The sequence below is a fragment of the Meriones unguiculatus genome, chromosome 3 (genome assembly GCF_030254825.1).
Source record: "Meriones unguiculatus strain TT.TT164.6M chromosome 3, Bangor_MerUng_6.1, whole genome shotgun sequence".
NCBI lineage: Eukaryota > Metazoa > Chordata > Mammalia > Rodentia > Muridae > Meriones > Meriones unguiculatus.
Genome location: NC_083351.1, coordinates 168,810,753 through 168,834,681, shown reverse-complemented (window position 1 = coordinate 168,834,681; position 23,929 = coordinate 168,810,753). Strand labels below are relative to the sequence as shown.

General features: G+C 45.1%; 1 protein-coding gene across 2 annotated transcripts in view; it reads right to left on the bottom strand.

The window, feature by feature from the left end:
- Positions 1-3,713: 3,713 nt before the first annotated feature.
- Positions 3,714-23,929, bottom strand: part of Fras1 (Fraser extracellular matrix complex subunit 1) — a 403,016-nt gene continuing 382,800 nt past the window's right edge. The window contains exons 66-74 of one of the 2 annotated variants that reach the window (XM_060380977.1): positions 22,862-23,076; positions 20,402-20,552; positions 19,271-19,378; positions 17,988-18,147; positions 16,974-17,090; positions 11,608-11,774; positions 10,159-10,364; positions 8,188-8,334; positions 3,714-7,153 (exon numbers count right to left, since the gene is read on the bottom strand). In XM_060380977.1, coding sequence (XP_060236960.1) covers positions 6,560-7,153; positions 8,188-8,334; positions 10,159-10,364; positions 11,608-11,774; positions 16,974-17,090; positions 17,988-18,147; positions 19,271-19,378; positions 20,402-20,552; positions 22,862-23,076 — 1,865 coding nt within the window. In that variant the 3' untranslated portion in view covers positions 3,714-6,559. The remainder of the gene's footprint in view (positions 7,154-8,187; positions 8,335-10,158; positions 10,365-11,607; positions 11,775-16,973; positions 17,091-17,987; positions 18,148-19,270; positions 19,379-20,401; positions 20,553-22,861; positions 23,077-23,929) is intronic. The other variant, XM_060380978.1, reaches the window with a different exon arrangement.

Sequence of the window (23,929 nt, the reverse complement as noted above, 5' to 3'; positions counted from 1 at the left end):
GTAACTTAGGGAGCTTCTGCCACAGGAGTCTTCTTTCCCTCCCTCCCTCCTGCCTGCCTTCCTTTCTGTGGTGGCAGTGCAAGAGCAGCTGCAAACACAGTAACAGGTTTTCATATGACTTTTTAAATAACGATTTGGATGTTGTGCCCTCCCTCGTATTGATACGTGAACCCTACAAGCTACAACCAAAACCAGGCTGCCAAGAGACTCCCACTAGTGTAATATTGGCATGAATGTCATCAGAGTAGCCAACTGCTTCTTTTTTTTTTTTTAATTGAATTTGAGACCTGCTCTCAGGATGGAACCCATGTTATCAGGGCTGAATGCTGTGTGGCTAGACAGATCTTAGGCGTTAGGGGGGAACCTAGCGTATATGCGACTCTGCCTGCTAAAGAGGCCTAGTATTAAGCCAGTTCCTAATAACGCATTGTCTTAGTTTCCTATTGCTATGCTTAGACACCATGACCAAAGCAAACCGTAGAAGGGTTAGTTTACTTGGGGCTTTTGGTTTTAGAGGTTTATAGTCCAGGCCCATCAGTGGGGAGCATGGCAGCAGGCAGGCAGGCATGGTTGGAGCAGTAACCAAGGTCTCACATCTTGAGCCACAACCAGGAGGCAGAGAGACACTGGGAATGAGTCTTTTGACACCTCAAAGCCTTTCCCCAGCGACACACCTTCTCCCGCAAGGCCATACCACTTAATCCCTCCCAAACAGTTCCACCAGCTGGGGACCAAGTCTTCAAACCATCACTTTCTCACAGATTAGTGCATTTTCAACCTCATTAGAGAAACTTCTTTTTGCAGTGGATCCTGATCAACACAAAGACACTGGTAAAAATGCAGAGAATCAGAGGTTGTGCAGAGAATCGGAAGTTGAGCTCAGAGATGGTTGAAGAAGAGGCAGCAAGAAAGTATAGCTGGAGGTGGTAGACGGGAAAAATGAAAAAGTGTTTTCTTGGCCCCAAAAAGACAGTGGCACATATGGACTCACAGTAGTTATGACAGCATGCACAAGACATGTTTTAGCTCAAACAAGGCAAAACTACAGCACGAAAAGGGAAATTAGGCAAGAGTTTCACTTCTGGCCAAGGAGCTATTGGTAACTGATAGCTTCTGGGAGAGTCCGTTTTCTTAAAGAATGTGGCCCCATACTCCACCGGATGGACGCACATTTGAGACTATATAGGCAGAACCAAATGGATGTGCTGGGTATGAAAAAAAAAATCACAAAGTTGGGTGTGTATGGAATGAAGGGGGTGGACCTGTCCAGTGTTGGGGAATGTTGGTCAATATGATCAAAATACAATGTAGGATGTCCTCAAAGAATCACTATTTTAAAATATAAGTAAAACCTAAATCGATAACAGTTGAATGCACTAAGTGAAAAACAAAGGAAACAGGTGTTTAAAATAGTTCTGGAATTGCAGTGCTTGCCTGTGGGTAAGGGTTCAGGCCCTAGCACTGGAAATAGGGAGCTATTTAGAAGACATCACTTGCTAATGTTACTGTGCTCTTGAGGTTGCTTCCATCTATTGCACTTGAGTGGTAAAAATATGGCCCGGAATCGCACTCTTATTCATTTCCTCTCCGTTCTGCGTTTAGAGAAATGATGGTGGTCGGTTGTAATACATCCTAACAATAGCCCATAGACACTGCTTGTAAGACTTCCAGTGGCTCAGCAAGCCAGTTGTTGGATATTAAGCAGAATGGCAAATTTAAAATAGATAGTTGTTTTGAGATCAAGTGTTTGTGCTTTATGTTAAAATAAAAACAAACTAGAGTTTAAAGACTATCTGAGTTTAAACAGTAGGGAGTTAGTATACCCAGAGGGTCTGAGTGGAAGAGCTTAATTCAGAGGCTGTGTACAGAAGCCTGGCGAATGTCACCATGTTCCCCAGGCGTCGCAATGTCCCGAGAACTAGGAACAGCATGAAGTCATTGCTGTCTCCACATGGGAGGGAGAACCTCTAAGAACAGAAGCTGTGGCGAACAGACTGTCCTAGAAGGCCTGTGGTCAAGAAGGAAACCACAACAAGGCGGGGGGGGGGGGAGGGATGGCAGAGGGCTGACCACCTGAAGCTTCTCTCACTTCAGTGGCTCCATGTGCCTGGTCACAGCTGCAGAAGCCAGGACACTGGATGCCTGGCAGTCTCCAGCATCTATGGGTACCAAGCATTGCTTTTTTTTTTTTTCTAAGAACATTTCTCAGTGGGAATATCTTGGAATTTGTTTCAAACAACTTTTGGAAATTGTCCCCAAGGCTGGACCCTAATAAACTTTTATCACGTGCTGACTGGTTCTAGAATCTGATAGCTTTAAACCAAAACAGACGTGAGGATGAAACTCCTGGCAGCTTCTAAAGAAAGGCTCTCAGCATGATTCTATCGTATTATATTATGTCAACCGGGACCCCTTCAGGCTAAGCCTCCAATCATGGTATAATGGAAGCTGTGGCCAATAATAACGAACTCAAGTTCTGCTCGTCAGGGCTTTGAAATTCCGGTGTTCATTTTGGAATTTTTAAAGGAAATTATCTAGGGCTCTCGCCTCAGAGTTATGGGGATGAGGCAGTAATTATAACAGGGGTCACTGCACTTGGTTGTTTGCCAGACAAACTCAGCACATCATTTGACATTGTCCCTAGACTGTGACCAGGCCATTAAATCCACACCATTCTGGCAGACTTTTGTGAGAACTCTCCCTGGCTCATTTTGGAAAAGTATCTATAAAAGACATTCGGTATCTTGATCTTAAGTGGAGACATACAAAACTATATTGTAGACTCCTCATGACATATAAAACCCTCAGTTTCATGTGGCTGAACATAGTAACATATTCTGGATTTCCTTCCTCAGCTTTCAATTTAAAAAATCCTGTGAGATGGTTTAAGTCCTACATGAAAATGCCGCTCAAAATTCCTAAATTTTATGGGCATGAAATTTCAAGTGCCAGAAGCATTTTTACAGCCAACCTTAAAAGTGTAGAACCTAGATTTTGGAACTGTCCCTCCATGTGCTCTAGGGAAACACACCCCAGAGCTGAGTCTGCTGCTAGGCAAAGGGTGACAAAGGGACACAGAAGAGGATCTGATGATTGCATTGGGCCCCAGGGTCTTTGGGAACATAGGAGCTTGGATGTGGATGGCTTCCCTCCCCCAATTTTTATGAAAGCATTCTGGGTTTTCAGGGCTTGCTGAGTTTGCAAATGCGCCAACAGGGCCATGCTGGCCACTGTCCTTGGCCGTTTTTCCTATTATCAGAGGGTAAAGACACACAAATGCACAGGCTTGCAGAATGCCAAAATTGCTTGGGCTCAGTCCCATTCCACTCTGCCTCTGCCACTGTGTCCTTCACAAGCCGGTAAACTCTTGTTTGAAGATCTGATCATCTCCCAGGTGTTTGGACTACTCAGCCTTTGCTTGTGCCACAAAGAGGGCATAAGCATCCTTACACATAAGCATCAGGGAGCTTGAGGCTTGATGACAGTCTCCATCCCATCGTATTCACATGGAAATTAGATTATTTCTCTTTGTTCTGATTGCAAAAGCAAAGCTAGGTCTGAGAATATGAATTTATTCAGCATCTTGTTCTTAGCATGGTTTCAGATTCAATACTAGTGTAGTTTTGCTCTTAAAAAAAAAGCCTCAAGTTGCAGATGTACCAGCTCAGTGCAGCATCTATGCTAATGAGATGAATAATGGAAAAAGAACAGAGTACAGCAAACAAAAGACAACAAGGCTGCCATTTATTATTGATACAAATTCATATAGTGGCATATGCTATTGGAGAAATCAGAAATTCATAACACACAAATTCATACTGGAAATACAAAAATCATCTGAGGGTCAAGAACTCAGGTTGACAGCACCACAAATGTTTTCCTCGGTCTGAGCGGGTGAGAAATAACCAGGAATCACAAATACCCACAGGAGAGTGAGAGTGCTTATTGTTAGGACTGTGCAAACACTTTCCCCACACAATTTCCCATCCAACAACAGGAACCTGCAGGGCCTTTCCAAAGACCCTGGTACAACAAAGGAGCAGGCAAGGCAGAAAAATGGTGCGGGACAATGACTTCTTTTGACCTTCAGAGCCAGCACCTGGCAGCAAGGAGCCACCCTGCTGAGGGATTTTCTGCTCCCTCTCACCTGCAGGTGTGATATAAAAGGTTAGTAAAACACACACAAAGGCATTAGTGAATAAGTAAGAAATGCTGAAAGCAGAGCTTTCACCGAAATAGACTCTACATTAGTCATCCAATTATCCAAGCCCAAAGATGAAGTAAAAACCGTAAATGAAATGAACAATTCAGACACCAGCGGGGCAAATCTCAGCTATACATCTCTTAACACTTCCTGCTTACGGAGTGGGCATCCACCAGAGAAGGGTGGGGTTCTAATGAAGTGTCTACAGCGAGACGGGGAGGCCAGGCTATTTCAAGGGCTTTTCTCTCACCAAGAGCTCGCCATGGGCAGGTCCGCACAGGCTTGACGTCTGTCACTGCCCACTTTCCGTCACCTCTTCATATGTATGTATCCCACTGGGGGTACACGCGTGTGCGAGGAGCCCATAGAAAGTCACTGCTCTACTGTGCGATCATCCTGGCAGCGGAAGGTGTGACCAGGAACGGGCTGGGTGGGAAGCTGCTCTACACGTGAGTGACTCCCTGTCCTGTCCTTGCTCTAGCCCTCAAGGCTGTCCTGGAGATTCCTTCAGTGCCTGGCCCGTCAGCTTTGCCGAATGTGGTGGGTATCCATCCCAGATTCTGGAGGCCATTCCTGGATTTCTGCCCTGAATTAGGCAAGCTGTGGAGCACCTGACCAGCCAGGAATTTTTGGGCTCAGCCAACCTCCCCTCTCCTAAACGCACTGCATTGCTTGCAAAAGGTGTGGTTGGCTTTCCCCCAGATCTCCTGCTTTGGGTGCCAGCACGCATTCTTTCAATCTCTTCTAGTCTCGCCTCCTCAGAACTTCCAGTTGTCTGTCATACCGCCTAAAAGTGTGCTTTCTCCCCTCCCCGGTAGAGGGCTCTCTCACAGTCCACATGTAAGAGAGACCATTTGTACATGCCCTGTGATACTGACAGCATACTCTCTTGCCTCCTCTCCCTCAGCATCACCCCCATCACTCACCCCACACACCGGCCATTCTTTCACTCCACAAACATTTCTGGCGTGCTTGTAAGGCACTGTTGAAGAATGAAGAGGCATGGCACATACAGAGGCTCTGCTCTTGGGTTTGGGGTTTGCAGAGCTGCCTGCAAAATGTTCATGGTTCGTTCTTTCTCAACTTTAGGAGGAGTATGGAATGTTCTCAAGGAGTTAGGGTCATTTCCCGTACAAAGACCACACAAGGCAGATGCTACCATATTTGCTCGGTGATAGGCTGTGCCTGCACTGGAACAGCATTCACTTCTGGCTAACGGAATTGTGCCCCTGGTTAAAAACACAATGTGCACACTTAAGGTTTTGCCAGTAAGGCAGAAACAGAAAGAAAACAAAGGCAAGTCGTGTGCATTCTACACACAGGATCTTCAAGTTGATATCTGAACACTATGTTATGTGAAAGCCACGTGCCTGTGGCATCGTCATGGACTGATATGGGGAAATTAAGCACCTGAGCTACCAGAAAAGAACCCCCAGAGAGAAGTCCCTGGAGTATCGCCCCAGGGACAGTGCTTCTATCTGCTGGGTGACACACAGCGAACAGGCCCCAAGTGTATCTGTTAACACTGGTCTCATTCCAACTTTGAGCAAATCTGCTTTTTCAAATAATTCACTTTCTTTCCAGAAACACTAAGAGAATTAAAAACCCAAAACACGAGCAAGCTCCCGTTCCACTGAGGCACCACAGGAAGCCTGGGGACGTGGGGCTGATGTCTAAAAGGATCCTGGCATGCAAAGGCCGTGCTACTTTGCAGCACTCCTCATTGCCCTGGCATGAGTCCCTCCCTCTTTGAAGTACCTACAGACATGTCCAGTCTCCAGCATGTTGATATCCTCATCCAAAAAGGGCTCGAGGCCGGGGTGCAAAGGGCAGTAAGTGGAAACAATGCACAAATGTCTAAGCTGTGCCAATTAGAATTTTTTTTAAATGGAATTTATGTGTCAGCAGTCTGTGTTCTGCTGTCTAGAAGTCCAGAAAAGCCCACACAGCAGAAACCTGGGGACAGAGGAAGAAACCAAAGGAGGCTCTGTGTGTGCTCTCAGCTCTCTGCTACCCACCGAGCCCAGCTTTCTCGATTCTATCAGCGAAGCTAATTGCTCAGCGTCTGTCCTAATTCTAAAACACTTCTGCGGTCAGCCTGCCAGAGTCACCCTGTGCGGCCACTGCGGCCCTCACAGGGACCTGCCGGCCTAGCTCTGCTCCGATACTCTAGGGGTCTCAGCGGTTCTGTCCCACGAGGTAGCTCAGTTGCGAGTCGATGCATGCAATGCGTGCTGTCTGCCACTCGAAGCTAGCTTTCCCTTTTTAATCTGAAAGATTATAAAAATACCAGTATCTCTCCCCGTTTTATAAAAATGACTTTAGAAAAAAAAAAAGTACACGTGGGTCTTCCTATTAAACTTCCGTTCCATCTTGTAAATTGTTGTGGACTGTGACTTCCAGATTCATTTTTTTTACTTTAGCACCTTTGAATGTATAGGAGCCCTCGCTGTCACTCAGTATGTTGACATTGCGCACGGTACAGTACTGTCTGTTGACATTCTTCTCCACCCTGTCTGGGTTTCTCTTGGCCACATCCACCTTGGTATTCAGGGGGTATTCCTCTAGAGTGTCCTCTGCAGGCTGTTTCTTCTTTTGTTTCTGGCATTTCCTGGTGATGAAACAGGCCACCAGAAACAGCAGAAGGAGAAGCATGATAGCAGCCAGGGCACTGCCAATCGAGGCTCCAGTTTGGGACAGGGAAGCAGCTACAATGGGCTCCTGCATCTCCAGATTCAGGGACTTCATGTTGGTACCATTTTTGACTTGGTCCCCTTCGTTGTCATAGATGAGAGAGTCATCAAGAGCCAACCAGCCACTGGGGTCCACAAGGTCCCGTGGGTGGCGCCTCAGAGAGGCTGTGAGAGAGCGCTGGACCCGGGGCCTTGAGACACTGTCAGGGCCGATGATGTAGATCACCTGGAGATACCACTGGTGTCCTGCTTCCACCTGCAGGAGGAGAGAGACAGGGAGGCGAGATACACGTTATCCAGAGAGCATCCCAGAACACAGGAAACGGAAAGACATTTGCTATGATAGGACTGGACAGAGAAATTCTGGCAATTAAAGCATTAGCAATGGATGTTCTGTGTTCTAGGACACAGGGAACTGAATCAAGGGTTAGGCGTTCTGTTTTATTTCCAGATTGGAGTGGTCTTACGTTACCTATACACATTCTTTTCTATATCCTAACTCATGTGGAATAACCTATAAATTTACTTTTCATGGTCTCTTTAGCTAAGTGAATGCTTATGAATTACTGGTCTTTATTAATAGCAGTGAAATAATACTGTTAACTACCACATTAATTCTCTTCGCCCCTTAATTGCTCCTTTTGCTAACTTACTATTTACTGAGGACTTCAGTTAAAATGGAGTCATTCAACAAACTCCCACTAAACAATTCTAACCATAACATAATCATTCTGGACAAAAATTTGCTGAACTTGAGCACTGCCTGGATCACTCCCCGGTGGAGGATCATCAATGTATTTTATTGCCCCTCATCTAGCCATATGGGAACGCTTCATGGCTTTGAAATAACTTCAAAAGAGTGGCGAAAGTTCTAAAACCCAAGGTCATAGATAACCACTTGGAGACAGAAAAATGTAATGCAAAATTTGCTCTTGGAAGTTCCATGCTTGTTGCTAGAACTTAGGTTTTTGGTTCCCCCCTCCCATGATGCTAATTATTTATTTCCCTCTAACTCTGGAATTGTTCTTTTGACTTTGTATAGTGTTTTCCATATGCCTGTGAAATCAGCTGGTTCAGCAGACAGCCCCAAAGGTAGCAATTTAGAAGGAAAAAAAAATCAGAGCAGCCCATGGACTGATGGACAGTGACAGATGCTCAGATGCAAATCCAAGAATTTTATCCTTGCTTTGGTCTTGTGGGGATGGGGAACATTTGGGAATGAATGATAGGTTTAATAACAATGAAAGAGGCCTCTTGGCAAGAAAGTTATCAAAAGAAACTGTCAGTCACCTTATACAGGGCATCTACTTTGAGGGTGAATCCATCCACACCTGGCATGTTGCTGACCACGTGGAAATCGGGCAACTCGGAAGCAAAGTGGGCTTCAAAGGCCACATCGTGGAAGACCTTGTCAGTGACCTCCGGCTGGCTGCGGTCCTAGAATTAAAAGGAGGAGGAGACACAGTATTTGAAAGGCAATAGTGAGAAGAGGAGGGCATTCACCTCTCCTTCTGTGGGTTGGGTGGGGACTGTGTGCCTTGAGGAAGGTCTCTCCCCCCAGTCAGTGCTGGCTCTGAACACAACTAAGGGAGGATTCGGGTAGATTGTATCTAACCTGCATGTCACAGGCCACAACTTACTTAATTGTGTGTGTGTTTGTGTGTGTGTGTGTGATGTTTCGATGTTGTTAGTCATCCGAGAAGCCCTTGACAAGATGAATTTATTTTGCTTGTCTGAAGGCCAGCCATCCCTAGCCAACCTCCAGTTCTCAAGCTTCTTGGTCTTAGGACCCTTGCCACAGTTAAAAACCAAAAGACCCCAAAGAACTTTTATTTATGTGATTTTCTTCTATCAATATTTACTATGTTAAAAATTAAATCTGAACAAGTAAATAAAGTACTCCTGTATGAATTCATTTAAAGTTTACAATGAAAAGTTCATTACATGCTAGCCTAAGTAAGATATTCTTTAGTGAACTATACTCACAGTCATTTCCTTCCCCAGAGACATGGGTCTGTTGAGATTCTCCTGCTTTTGCATTCAGTCAGCTGTTTTATGTTATTTAAAAATTTAAATATTTTAAATTATGTAATTCTAACTAATATATGAAGAAAATCTAGTTTTAAATACAGCTATATAGTTGGGAAAAGGAGGTATCTGTTTATAACTTTTTCAGGTAATTGAGGAGAATTATATATATATATACACACACACACATATATGTACATATATATGATAGATAGATGATAGGTAGGTAGACATATATAGATAGATAATAGATAAATGGACAGATAGATGATAAATGGATAGATGGATGATAAATGGATGGATAGATAGATAGATGACAGAGTTGTATGTTATATAGACATACTTGTATTGTGTGTGCCATGATGATGGGTGTGCTCCTCAATTACTTCTTCACCTTTTTTTTTTGTTGAAATTGGAGCTCCTTGACTGGCTGGCCAGTGAGCTACGGAGATACTCTTGCCCCTATCTCCCCTGTGCTAGGATGATAGCTGCCCACTCTCTATGCTGTTTCTGAGGATCAAACTCGGGTCCTCATACTTGCATGGTAAGCACTTCAGTGACTCGGCCAAATCACCCTCCCCAGGGTATTGTTCAAATCTTGGTGATATTCTCCTCCTCCTCTTCCTCTTTCTTCTTTTTCTTTTCCTCTTCTTCCTCCTTCTTCAATATTTAGTTAGTGTGTTCATGCATGTGTGTGTATACGCAGATGTGTGTGGTATATGCATGTATGTGTGTACACATGCATTTGATTGCTTAAGGAGAAGACTTTTGCCAGAAGAGGATATTAGATCCATGGGGGGGGGGGCTTCCTGGTGTGAGCTCTGGGAACCGAGCTGGGTCCTCTGCAAGAGTAGTATATTTTCTTAACCACTGAGCCATCTCTCCAGCCCCCAAGTACAACATGGAATCTGGTGAGGATGTGAGTGTGAAAAGACAAAAAAGGCAGCAACATTTTAGTATTAGGAGAACATTTTAACCTTGTAGACTCTTGGAAGGAGTGAGAGTGGCAGTCAGGGTCTTTGAGCCAGACTTGAAGAAACACTGGCTTAGAGTTTCCTCTGTCTCACCACCCACCCTGGCCAGCAAACTGGTAATGTAGTCGGTAGCTAGTCAGCGAGAAAGAACAATAAAAACAAATATAGAGAAGAAAAAAAACTGTGCTTTTGTCAGGATTTGCAGTGGAGGTGTTGGCTCACTGTCTGCCCCTTGGCATTAACATAAGGGAGAGCGTACCAGCAGCAGGAATCTGTGCTTCAGATGCTTGTTTGGCTGAATGCATCCATACTGTGGCCCTTCGTTGTAGATTGTCCCGGTCGGATCAAAGAAAGGCACGTAGCCATCCTTGCCAGTACAGAGGTAGACTTTCTCCAGCTGCAGTTTGTAAGCAGAATGAAGGTTTTGTTCTGGATTCCAGAGGACGCGGCCATACAAGATCTGACCTGGAAAGACGGGGAGACATCAACTCGACTGGACTCGGAGGTTAAGAAGAAAGACACGTCAAGGGCAGAAAGGATTTAACACACTGCCTCAGAGCTACAAGTGCCTTCTCTGTGAAGAGCCCTGATTCCACCTGTCCCTGAAACACACACCGTTTATTGCTCCACTAATTCATTACTATTACTGAAGCATTTATGACATGCCAACCACTCAGGTATGCACAAGGGATGCATCGGTATGCACGATGCAAATGAGAGGACAGAAATGAGAGCAAAGAGATTAATAACATTTATTGATAACATTTATCAACTTCAGTATTTGCTACCTGCTGTACTAAATTTTTCTCGTGCTGTGAAACGCATGGAGTGCTTACAGTCTTCTAGCTGAGGCAACTTAGTTCCTGGGTGGCCAAGTGCTGAAAGTCATCAAAATCGCAAGAGGTGAAGGGAGGATTCAGGGCGAGGGTACTTTGGCTTGGAGACTCAATCTAATAGCATGCCCGAGACTGTGTGTCACTTGCTGTAAAAGCAGAAAGTCCTTAAAGAAGGGCAGGGCTAGCATGGAATCTGCTTTAGGAGAGGTGTGGAGGGGTTTCAACACAGATGATCTTTGAGTTGTCTCCTGAAACATGAGCAAGCATTTGCCAGAACATTTTGGAGAGGGAGACAAGAAAGAATATTAGTCTACGCAAGACAACTTCCATTTAAAAACGATGATTATTGGGTTGGTGTGAATCCTAGCGTGGCAACTTTTTTGAAGTGTCTCATATGGTATCAAGCTCTTTACACCATCTTATTTAATTCTGCCAAGAGCCCAGAAGATGCGTGCTATGATCATTCCCTTAAGTAACTTGTGCCTGGGAGGCCCACGTGCTGACAACACAAGCTGGGAATCAACAGGGATGCTACTGCAATCTCTCCAGGCAGTTCGGAGCTGAGACAACTTACCCACGTTAGACCCCCACGTTAGAACTGCATGGGAAAAGCCAATCCTCTTCCTCCCTAGACCAGTCCTTTCCCGTGGAGCCACACTGCCAATCACTAGAGGGCTGAGCCTGAGATGTGTTTTATAAGTTGAGAGAAGGATGTGAACCTTTTCCTTACTTCTACCTTCCCTGCCCTGGAATGGAAGCCTTGGGAGATGCTCCCCGAAGAGCTAGCTGACTGAGATACACAGCCAGCCCAGGGGCTGACTAGAAGGACCGGCTGTTTAGGCAGAGCCACTCCTTTCGAGGAAGCAACCCACCTTTGGAGAAGGCCCCTTTGTAGTCCATCTCGGCCAGCGACATGTCAGATGTGCTGGGGTCCATCAAGAACACCTTCTCGTTATTACAGAGCTGAAATTCGGTGTTGAGCGAATACACAACCGGCACCGGACGGTTGGTCTGCTGGAACGCGATGGGTATCAGGAACCTAGACGTGGGAGAAAGGAGAGCTGCGTGAGGGTCAGCTTCACACGAGCATTTGAGTTGTCCTCTTTGCCCGCCCTTCTTGCCGGCGCGTGCGGCTTTGTTGCGGGCGCTGACTGTTTACGGAATGTCTTCATGGGGATATTCAGCTCCTTTATTCATCTTTAGTTTTTGAGACGGGGTCTTTTGTAGTTGAGGGCAGCTTTCATGCTTCCTTCCTCCTCCCTTCCATGTGCTAGGACAAGAGGCGTGTACTCCACCACGCTCAGCTCCTACAGGGCTGAGATCACTCCAACACTCCTACCAAGGGAACCACATCGCTGGCCTCAGCCCTATGCTCTCTTTTGAACAGGATAATTTAGTTCTTAGGACTCGGTGGTACTAGTTGTGCTCTTTTTCCTAAAAGTGTCTCCTGTGTGTGTGTGTGTGTGTGTGTGTGTGTGTGATATGTGTGGGGTGTATGCATGTATGTAGGGGGGCTTGCGTCTGTGGATGGACATGTAGAGGCCGGAGGTTGAGGTTAGTTGCTTTCCAACTCTCTGTTGTATTTCTGAGACAGGGTTTCTCACTGAACCTGGAGCTTAGAGATTTCCTAGGCTTGATGGCTCTCAGCTCTTGCAGGCTGGATCAGGAAGGCTACAGATTCATAACTGAATTACACCGAGAGTCAAATCTTAGCCTGAGACTAAGCAAGACTCTGTCTTAAACACCGAGCCGAGTAAAATAGCTCTACACAAAATAAGAGAAATTAAAGATCTGATAGCACTGGTGATGTTCTGACAGATCCTAAAATATAAGCTTGTCACACATGTATTCCCTGAGTAGTGACACAGTAAAAACAATTTTTTTTAAATTAATGTCGAGTAAATATCTTAGCATGTCCCAACATACTACTTGTCCTTTGTTCTTCGTGGTTTCTCTGTCACCATCCCTCCTGTCTGTGGCTGCCCTGGGTCTCTGTTCTTCCTAAATTCTATCCCATCAGCCCCCTACAGGGACTGAGTATCACATCTTGGATTACCATAAGCATCCTAGCTAGACTTCTTCCTAGATTCAAATACTCTGAGTTATGAACTCTTTTGACGAACATTCTGCTACATCCACATAAGAAACTGCTCAAGTGGCCGAGAACATGAGATTCGACAGGCCACGAACGCAGGGGAAAACCTAATATTCTTGTTCTGCTAAAGGTGCCTAGCAATACGATGACTCCTAACAACATACCCACAGATCAATGCCTTACTCACCCCTCATCAGAGAAGCTGCTTCTTGCAGTAGATGGGAACCAATACAGAGACACAAATGGACAGTGGGCAGAGAGGGAGAAACTTTGGGGCCCTAGGTCCTACATGGGATAAAAGTCCTCCCTTTACAGCTCAGCAAGCTATGTGGAAGAGGAGGAGGAGGAAAGAGTCTAAGAGCCAGAGACGGTGATGGCTCCAGGGAAACAGTATCCTCCAGATATGACAGGAATGATGACATGAGCTCTCAGGCACTGTGGCAGAATGCACAAGACCTTCACAGTTTCAAGCTGGATGAGGCACGAGAGGGGAAAGTGGACACAGGCTCCAATGGAGTGTCACAATCCACAATCCAGGGAAGGTCCTGTGCCCAGCAGTAGTTAGCCAACACAGAGCAAGTGCCGTGTGTGTGTGTGTGTGTGTGTGTGTGTGTGTGTGTTTTCTCTTACTGTTTTTTGTTTTTTTTTATTTTCATTTTTATGTTTATATTTTTGAGAGAGTGGAAAGAAGGAGGAAAAGAGAGAGCAAGAGAGAGCACATAAAGTTGGGTAAGTAGGGAGATGGGGAGGATTCAGGAGGAGTTGGGGAAGGGGAAAACATGATCAAAATATATTGTATAAAAATTTAATCAAAAAAAGATAGAGGGTGATGGAAGGAAGCACTCAGAATTGACTATTCTGGTATCCACATATGCCCACATGTACAAGTGCACACACAAATACACACACGAACTCAAAATTTAAAATTAAAAAAAAAAACAGGCAGAGACTGAAAATACAGAAAGCCATTAGAAAGAGACATGAAGCATGGTCATAAAACAACTGGGGCATTCTAAGAATAAATGTTCTTCCCTAGGTGGGAAGAAAGGAGAGTTGACATGCAGAGAATAGTGTAAATTCTGCACAGGGCCTAGAGCTGTCACAGGGCTGCACGCCTGTGGTCCCAGGACATGGGAGGCTGAAGCAGGAAGACTGGATTCATGTCCAGCCCAAGCTACATAGAAAGGTCAAGGCCAGAAGACTCTTTCACAAAAACGAGGCAGAAGAGTACTTCCACTAATGAAATAAATAAAAAAATAAAAACAGTCTGTGCCCCCAGCACTGGGAATGTTCTGTTTCTTAAGATTGGTGCTAAATACACATTTGCTACATATAGATCCCCTGTGATACCTAAAGAGTTTCATAACTAAACTTCTTTTAGTATAGAATAACATTTTGTAGCATGTCCCAATAGATTACACGCCTATGTTCTTTGTGATTTCCCTGGTCACTGTCCCTCCTTATGTGGCTAGCTGGGATACTTTCAAGCACTATTCCTGCCATCAACTATGGTGGCTCATCCTCCAGACAGATAAACCGTCTAAATCTTTCCTTCTCTGTCCCTTGATTTTCTCACCTCCAATGGGCTTGTTCTCCACCCAACAGCAGCTGCCCACTTTCCTATTGCTACAATGGACAAGCACCCAGACTCCATTTTCACACTCCCCACCTGCTGTCCCCCATCTTTTCAGCTCCTCTCTTCTCTTATCACACCATTAATTCTTCAACCGGCTGCAGGCCCTTCCTGAACACTCTTTCTAGAAGGCAACGGCCCTGGAACACCTTACACAGCCATGGTGGCAATGTCCACACATCACTACTTATTTATAAGCACTTGAGAAAACAGCCTGCCAACTTTTTAGGTTAAATATACACCGATCATATGATCCAGCCATTCCTCTCATAGGTATTTTCACAAGAAGAAAGGAAACACGTGATCTCATAGGGCTTGCACATACATATTCAGGGCAGATTTATTTGAAATAGCTGTAAGTTGGAAAGTGCCCAAATGCCCGTCAAATGATGAACTGATAGATTGCTATTTCTATACAGTGTAATACAACTCAGCAATAATAGAAACAAACTACTTATACAGTAACACGGAAAATCAAATAATCACGCCAAGTGAAATGAGCCAGAGAAAAATAACTGAGATTGCATGATAACACTTACAAGGTTCTAGAGAATTCAATCTCCTCTTGGCTACAGAAATCAGATGAGGAGACACCTGGAGAAAGGGAAGGATGGGGAGGGGGCTACAAAGAGGTGTGAAGACACTTTTGGAGGCAATGGCTGTTCATTGTCCTAAATGTCAATAATATCTTCAGTTTGTTTACCATATAGCAGTTTAAGGACTATCCAACCTGCTTGCCCTGCTGTGCTATGTGGTGCTTACATTTCTCTGCCCACTTCCTCCTCTCCCTCAGACCTCAGTGTCCCTTCTGCTTCTGGCCAATGCTGATTCAGTGAGATGCCTACCTTGTCAGGCTTAGTGGTCTGGTTTACGAATTACCACTTCTCCGGAACACATAGGCTCTGCTGCCTTCCTTGTTAATGGATGAACTATCTTGGCACCATGCTAAGGCCAGCCCTTCCCTCATGGAACTGTCCCTTTACCACCCCTCAAGGACATGCCTCCATCCACACATCATTAGCTCCTCTTCCACTGCAGCATGCAAACATTTCTTTCTACAACACACCATAACCTAATAAAAAGCTCTGAAAGAATATGGTCTCTCGTCTGTTACTGGTCACTGTACTGCTTCTCTGAGGTCCTTTTTTAGACAAGATGCTTACTGCTATTGCTCCTGGGTGCTTACCTCTCTTGAATTCACTCCTTCCCCTTTAGCTCACCAACCTGGCATTCCGGGAATCTAACAGCCACTTTCCAGTTTTTCAACGTGAAAGTAACACTTCAAGTGTTCTCTCTTAATGTCAATTCTGCCTCTAGCACCATCCTCAATGTTTTCTAGGAAACTCGTTCAGTCTGCAAACAAGCAGCACTAAACTATAAGGTGCCTGAGGCCTGGGTGGCTTTAATACACTGGTATAATGCAATTTTATGACCTCAGTGTTCAGACCAGGGCAAAGCAATTGATGAGACTTGAATGAGTAACAACATGGAGTAAGGAACAGGCTCAGTGTGGTCTCAGGCCCCAGGTAGGTGCGAGTACTTGCCTGCATGTATGTCAGTGCACTGCAAATGTGCCTGCTACCCGTGGAGTCCAGAAGAGGATGGTGGACTCCCTGAAACTGGGATGGTGAAAGCTGCTAGCTCACATGACGGTGCTGAGAATCGAACCTGGGCCCGCTGGGAGAGCAGCCCATGTTCTTAGCTGCTGGCCATCTCTCTAGCACCATATATCTGATCCTTATTCGTCTCCACAGTTTGTGTCTATAAAGTCTCTGTGAGCATTGAGTTGGTGAGTGTTGGACTGCTCCTCCCAGGAGATACAGAACTAGGTTTCTGTAAACATTTGGTCACATTTAACAGATAGACCAACACAACTTTATCTTATGTATGTGGTCATTTAAAGATCCCTTTATTTAATAGACATTTGATTCATTAATATCAGACTCATGGTCAACAGCACAATAACTCATGCCTGAATGGGGCTTATCTAGTATTTCATAGGGCACATGATAGCCCCTATGTGCTGAAGAATGGTAGAAAACACGCCAGGGCTATGCTTCGGAGTCATTGAAAACAGCAAAGCCACCACTGAAATATACACAACTGAAAACATACAGCATTAAACAGACCATGAAAGAGCATCGTGCTCAGAGAGCCGACATGAGAGGCAGAAGAATCCCTTGTTCAGCTTTGAGCCTATTGGCTCAACATTTTTGCACACCTGTGAATGACTATGGAAGTACCATGGGGTTTTCATTTAAGGAATACAAATACATTTTTTTTGTTTGCTTATGATTTTTTGAGATAGGGTTTCTCTGTATAGCCTCGGCTGTCCTGGACTTTGTAGAGCAGGCTAGCCTTGAACTCACAGAGATCTACCTGCCTCTGCCTTCCAGAGTGCTGGGATCACAGGCACACACCACCATGCCTGGCTTCACAAATACATTTTATGAGCAGGAGAATTCTTCAATAAAGAAACAGGCTTACTGAGGACCACTTATATTGCCTACCTTTCTGGGGCATGTGCAGTGCACGCCAGAGACTTCTCTCCTGGGTCCACCCATGGCTGTGTGGGCTGCACGGTGCAAGGGATCAGGTAGATGCTATATTCCCCCGAGTAGTCCTTTCTGGAAACAGGCAGAGCAGACTGTGGTCACAGGCAACACCTGATGATGACTCAGCCCCCAGAAAGACATGACTTCAGTAAGCAGGGTTCAGGTGGCACCTATGCACTGACAGTTCTGTAAGCACCACATTCAGGAAACCATCTCTGATTATTCTAAAATCCAGAATATTATCCCAAGGTGTTAAAAAAAATTCATTTACTCAAAAAAAAAAAAAAAAGATAAAAAAAATCTTTAAAGCTCAGGTAATGACATGTAGAGAGTTCATAAAATCTGCTTGGCAATTTGGTTAGTGTTTGTTTTTGTTTTTGTTTTTTGTCAACTGACAACCTGTTAACATATTCTTTTTTTAATTTTTAATTTTAATCACAGGTTATACACTTGTATCCCAGCCATAGCCCCCTCTCTTTTTCCCTCCCAATTCCACCCTCCCTCCCTCATCTCCTCCCTGCCCCCTTCCAAGTCCACTGACAGTCCTCCTTCCCTTCTATCTGATCCTAGCTTCTGTTGGTCACGATGTGACTATCCTGGGTGATGCTGCAGAAAAGGAGGTAAACACCATGGAGACAGAACAGAATGTCTCTGCAGCAGAATGCCAGCATCCCCGCCACCTCTGGACTAGCTCTCGATTTCAGAACCCCCTTCTCCACATTGAAGAAATTGGTGGGCACTCAGTGGGAATTAGTGTGCTCATGGCGGGACACAGGAGTCTCCGGAAGTCTCTGTGCCCATCACTGACTTGTTACTGGGTAGCAGCCCCAGCCCTGGCTGGGTTCAACGGAAGGCAGGAGAACATTAAGAAACTTCTGGAAGCATCTTCAAGTGTCTCTGTTTTGAGCTCTTGGAAGAAGTGGAAAACTCTTCAAGCTAAGCTCCAGAAGCTTCCATCGTGGCATTTACCTGTTGTAGGAGCTCGTAGCTCTCCAGAGCTGATGTGGAGAATCAAACGTCTGAGCACTCCACAGGAGCTGCAGGTCAAACTGAATTCCTCCTAGGTGGTCCGGAGTCAGGATGAAGGACTTCACGTCTGGGAGAGTGTGATGCTGCATCACAAACTGTCCTGTTTAGGGGGAGACAAGACAATCTGGGAGTTCACTGTGTTTGCCTAAAGACGAGACATCACAATTTGGGAGTTCACTGTGCCTGAAGACCTAATCATCGTTTCTATAACCAAGAATTAAGGGCAGGTAGACCCTTTAGAATATATTTTAGAATGGTTCAGGCAGTGTAGTCCTCTGTACCAGCCTGCCACCCTACTTATAATGGCCATTATGGTCACATAACATATGTGTAAACACGTGTGGAACTGCGCTGAGTTCATATATACACACTCCTGTGGATATTTATGGGGCGATGAACACCAAGTATACTCGTATTCGGATCTCAGCAGACACATTTCGTGGTCTTAGTGTTTTATAATAGAAATTCAGTGTTGTATACAATCATACTTAGATCTGTTCAAGTCTTTGGGGAGATGGGACATGTGTAGATGTACCCTAGGAAGGTAACGTTTGCTTAAGACATCATTGCTCTTAAAACTCAGTGTGAGTGTTCAAGACGGATGAGGTGATGGGCTGTTCTGGATGGAAAGGCACTAAGGAGATAAGTCAACCAACACGTAACATGTGGAGTTTGGTTGCATCTACTTTTCTTTGTACAGATGTAAAGTAAATATAAAGAGGCATGAAGTAGGAGAAGCATTTGTGGGATAAGGGGCAATTTGCACAAGTACTATTATTCTGTGTTAAGTATGCTGGATGTGAAATGCCACTGTGATTTTCCTTCTTCTTAGATGAAGTCTGTTAAAGTGTTTGGGGTAATGTAGATGCAGATGGTGATTTGTTTTCAAGTGAGGTGACCAAAAAGAGTGTGTGTATGTTCATCTATAGATAGTAAAATTTTAACACTATTTTTTTCCCTTTTGGTTTTTTTCAAGACAGGGTTTCTCTGTGTAGCCTTGGCTATCATGGACTTCCTTTGTAGACCAGGCTGGCCTTGAACTCACAGAGATCAGCCTGCCTCTGCCTCCACGAGTGCTGGGATTACAGGCATGAGCTGTCACATCCAGCAAAATGTGAACATTCTTGACTTGATTTTTTAATTGTCCTAGTCTTTCAACTTTTCTGAATGTTTAAATTATCTTTTACTAAAGAGCTAGAAAAAAGAAACCACATTGAAAATACCTCTGAATTTGGCATGGGTCTTGAACTCAATGACGAGACGACCATCCTCTCTAATGTAGATCCTTATTATCTGAAGTCTTGCAGAGAGCACGCTGTCTGTCTGGATCCCTGGACAAGCAACCACAAAGAAAACATCGAAGTCAGGGTACAGAAAGGACCTCCTGGAGAGTGACCACTGTAGACTTTGGTCCCAAGGTCATCTCTAAAAGGATCCAAGTGTTTATGTAAATGCGATTTAGCTGTATATTCACATGAGCACTGACTACAAACATGGAAAGCCAATTCAGACCGATCAGTTGCTCTTACTCATGGCTCTGTTTCTCTCTAAGTCCACTGTCCTCACAGAGGCTCTTTATCTATGCGGGCACCACTTGCCCCAGATCTACTAGGTTAGACTCCCATTCCAGAAAAGAGTGGATCTAGAACTTCAGACACTGCAGCTTCTCCATACTGCATTTTCTTTTACTTTTAGGGCTTAACAAGGCCCTAAGTCTTCATGTTTACATTTTATTTTTAAACCAAGGGAGATGAGAGGGAGCCTTGTAGAAAGTCAGCTATGTGGCCTTTACACAGGGCATGTAGGGGCAGTTATAGGCATGATGCCCAACAAGTTCAGAATGATCTAAAATAAAATGCAAAGGAGAAACATAAGAGTTAAGAAAAACAACAACAGATAAGAACCAAAGGCACAAGTGTTGCTTTGGCTCAGGCAGGAAAATGTCAAGGTCTTTCCCCACAGGGAATACAAAACAAAGAGATGGTCTGCACCATGTAAAGGAAGAAAGGATGCATTTTCAATTTCTGGAGATGAAGCCTGTCTAAAAGATGCTCATGAAGCTCTTCAGCATCTCTCCCTCAGATGAAGGGTGTCACTCTAAGAAAGGGAGGAGGTGGGGGGAGAAGTGGAAGTGAAGGGAAGTGGGCTTGGGGCCACGTTGAGGTCCAGGACATTGGAAGTGGGGAAAACAACAAACAAAAGAACGGCAGACCCGGGAACTTTCTAGATCCAAGTTAGCCTTCCTTCTCCCCCACCCCCTAAAGACCACAGAAATATAGCTGCGGTTAGAATCCACCACCTTTTAAATCGTGGTTGAATGTGAGGTGGAAGCGTTAAGACGTCTGGGGGCATACCTGTCCTCCAGAGAACCGTGTCGTAGAAGAAGGAGAACTCCATCTCCGTGTGGTGCTCCAAGGAGGCCCAGCCCCTGGGGGCCGTCACATAGATGTAGGACACGTAGAGCGGCACATGCACTGTCAAGAATGACTGAGCGGAATCCCTCACCTGCCAAAGGAACAGTGGGCAAGAAACAGACTGACTTCCTTCCTGGGAGGAGACGGCAGAAGGCCATCACCTCTTGGCTCGGTGTTCACCCACTCACTCCCTCGTCACTGGCTCATACATTAATTCATGACCTACACCTGCAGTTTTGTTTTTTTTTTAAACATTAGAAGGGTGCAAGGTGGCCAGAGTCTTCCTCAGAAGAGGTGACCATCGAAGGCTTTTCTGAGGAGGTGGCACTCAAACAGAAATATTTTGAAGGAGTTAGGAGCATCTTTGCTCCCGATATTCAGTTTCTCGAAGGTATTCACTGGAAATGTCAAGTCTCACAGGGAGAGGGATTGGCCTGCTGGCTTGTGACCTAGTGTCAGGGCCTGGTCGCTTTGCTGAGAGTTTGCCTGAGATCTGGGACCTGTGGGAAACCATGATCAATGGGGACTGGAAAGGTGTCAAAGTCCTGTTCTCTGGAATGAACACACACCTGACCCAGGGTGTCTCAGTGAGCATCACATTCGTGCTCCAGGAACAAAGGCCAGGGCTCTGACGTCACATCTAGAAACCTACCAACAGCTTGGGGCTTCAGGGGTGCCAGCAGTTCACTGGTGCAGACAGTGCTTTGGAGAAATGTTTGAAAAGAGAACAGATCACACATCCCAGGGAACACTGCTCTCTAAGGGCTTCCTCTTAACAGCGATTAATTTGGGGCACTAGTGAATTTTACTAAGCTGTGAACAAACACTGGATGGGAAAAATAACAAATGCTAGCAAGATGCTTTCACAGCGAGCCGTATAACATGTGTGGGTGGGAGAAATTATTAATTTAAGAATTCTTATTTTCCCTATAAATATATACTTCTTCTTATAACAAAAAGCTAAATTAGTAAGTTTGGAACAAACTTATGTTTTACTGGGCAACTACTATGAGGCACTGAAGGACGTGTTTTCCCTTTCTGTGTTCCTCATTATTCTCCTTTAGCCCTGATGGTGTCACCTGCTAATCTTTAAGAGCACTCTGACAAATATTTCATGCACACCTGTTTTATGCTGAGAGCATGAGTCACAGCTTAACATGAACTCGGGGAGGTGATCTCATTAAAGTCCACTGGCACTGGGTGAGAAACAGCGAATGAGGGTGTTTTTTCAATTACATATCAGCAATGTCAGTTGTTAAACATACAACAGTGAAATGCTTTTTTGTTTACTTGTTGTTTTTTTTTTTTTTTTGTCTTAAATTTTAAAAGTGGACATAAGAAATCCTTGCTTTGGGACTTTTTTTTTTTTTTAAAAAAAAAGACTATTATGAATAAAAAATATCCACATGGGTAATTGAAGAAGAATCGTGGAGAACAGAGAACATTCATGATCAGGGTGGCAGCATCCATGACTATAGGTAAGCCGGGCAGCAGCCGAAACAGAGCGAAGTGCTGGCTGCCTGGAAGTTTGATCCAGTAGAGGGCAGTGCTGCACACAAAACCAGAGGAGCCAGGACAATGACACACACTTGCATGAAAGACATTCCCCAACTGATTAAAGTCCCTCTGCAGGTTTGCTCATTTAGTGAGGCTAACCCTGTTCTGAAATGAAAACCAAACTGCTAATAAGTCTGAGCTCACTTAGAAACAGGCTCCAAAGTGGGATGGAACTTGAGGATTGTTGTGTAAGACAGCCTGGCTTCATGGGCGCACTCATACAACTGCTCTTCTGAGCCCTGAGCGTCTTCCTGGAAAGATTTCTGTCATCAGGAATGTTTAATGTTTGCCAAACAGGCACACGTGAGTGCATGCGCACGCACACACACATGCACAAACACACACACACACACACACGCCTGTATATGCGTCTGCTTTTTGCAGGGGTTGTGAGTTTGGAATAAGTCCAAGTGTTTGAATCGATGGCCGCCTCCCGGAGTTGTGGAATCCAGAGTGTTGTGGAATCTGAGAGGTGTAACACCTGCTATGCTGACTCATCCCAAGTGGGGAGCAGAATATATTCATGTAAAGAACCCCACTAGCAAGTGTAAACCTTCTCCATTTTCCAAAGTGTACAGAGAAAAGAATCACACGTTCACCTAAAGAAGTAGGTACTAGATTTTTGAGCCAATGACTTGCTCTAGTAATTTTTTTTTAATAAGTTAACTTGATTTAGGAGACGCTGCGGCTCTTTAAACCACATTACTGTCAAGACCTTGACAAGGGACTCTAAAAGGATACCCCCTTACCTGGCTAGCCCAGCCTGGAAGGCTACCTGCCACCTGAGGCACTTCCAGAACCGAGCTGGCACGGCACCCAAGCACAACAACCCAGAGCGCCCACCTGGAAGTCGGCAGTCACGGAGCCCCCGCACACGTCGATGAGTTCTGTCATGTCATAGTACGCGTCAAAGGTCCACACACAGCTCTTGAGGTTCAGGTGTCGGTACAGCTGGATGGACTTGGGCTCCCGTACACTGGGGTCAAACTGGAAGGGGCGGTCATAGCCGGGTCCCAGGGCAGTGCTGTGGAAACCCGAATCATCCAGGAACCCTGTCTCTGCAGAGGAGGGAGGAACCAGGGAGCAGCCAGTTGGTGAGAGCATGCCAGGAGGCTGGGTAAAGGGAAGGTCATTGAGCTGTCCAACTAAGACTATGGCTGGCTCTACCTTGGACACCCAGTGTACAGTTAGGTCAAGAGGAGAGCTTGTAAAGGGCTGAGCCGCCTGTTGGGAGCTGAGGTCACGGTTCAGCAGGTAAAGTGTTCCTCACAGAATATGCAGGAGGGATCCCGAGAAACCACGGAAAAAAGGTCAGTGTGGAGGCATGTGTAAAATCTCAGTGCTACAATATGGACACACGTGATGCCTGGAAACTCACTGCCCAGCCAGCCAGAGAGCTGCAGGCTTGGTGAGGAGATTCTGTCTCGAAAAGTAAAGTGGAGAATGAGTGAGAGAGACACTTTAATTGAGCGCTGGCCTGCATGTGTGGAGAAACACACACATGCAGATAACATAATCTCCCCCTCCCCCCACACACCAGAGAGAGAAAGAGACAGAGAGACAGCGCCGAGCTGCCTGTTGCCTGGTGTTAAATGGGGCACCGAATGTCTGGTGCCAGCACTTTGCCCCACGAAGACTGGGAACTCAACTGACCCGTTATGAATGTAAACATTTTTTTTTTTTTAAGCAGAAAGAGGTAGACACGTTTAGGTTTTAATCAGACTGTTTCTTTTATTGCCTGTGTAATGTGTGGTCCCATCAAATTTCCACACGTAGTTCAGGGGTTTAAGAATAATTTGTGCTCAACTAATTCTACTGAACAAAGACCACCACTACCAAAAAATGATACTTAATGAATATGAAAGGGCAGATGAATGCATTTCTGTCGTGGTGGAAGGGGTTGGCAGGAGG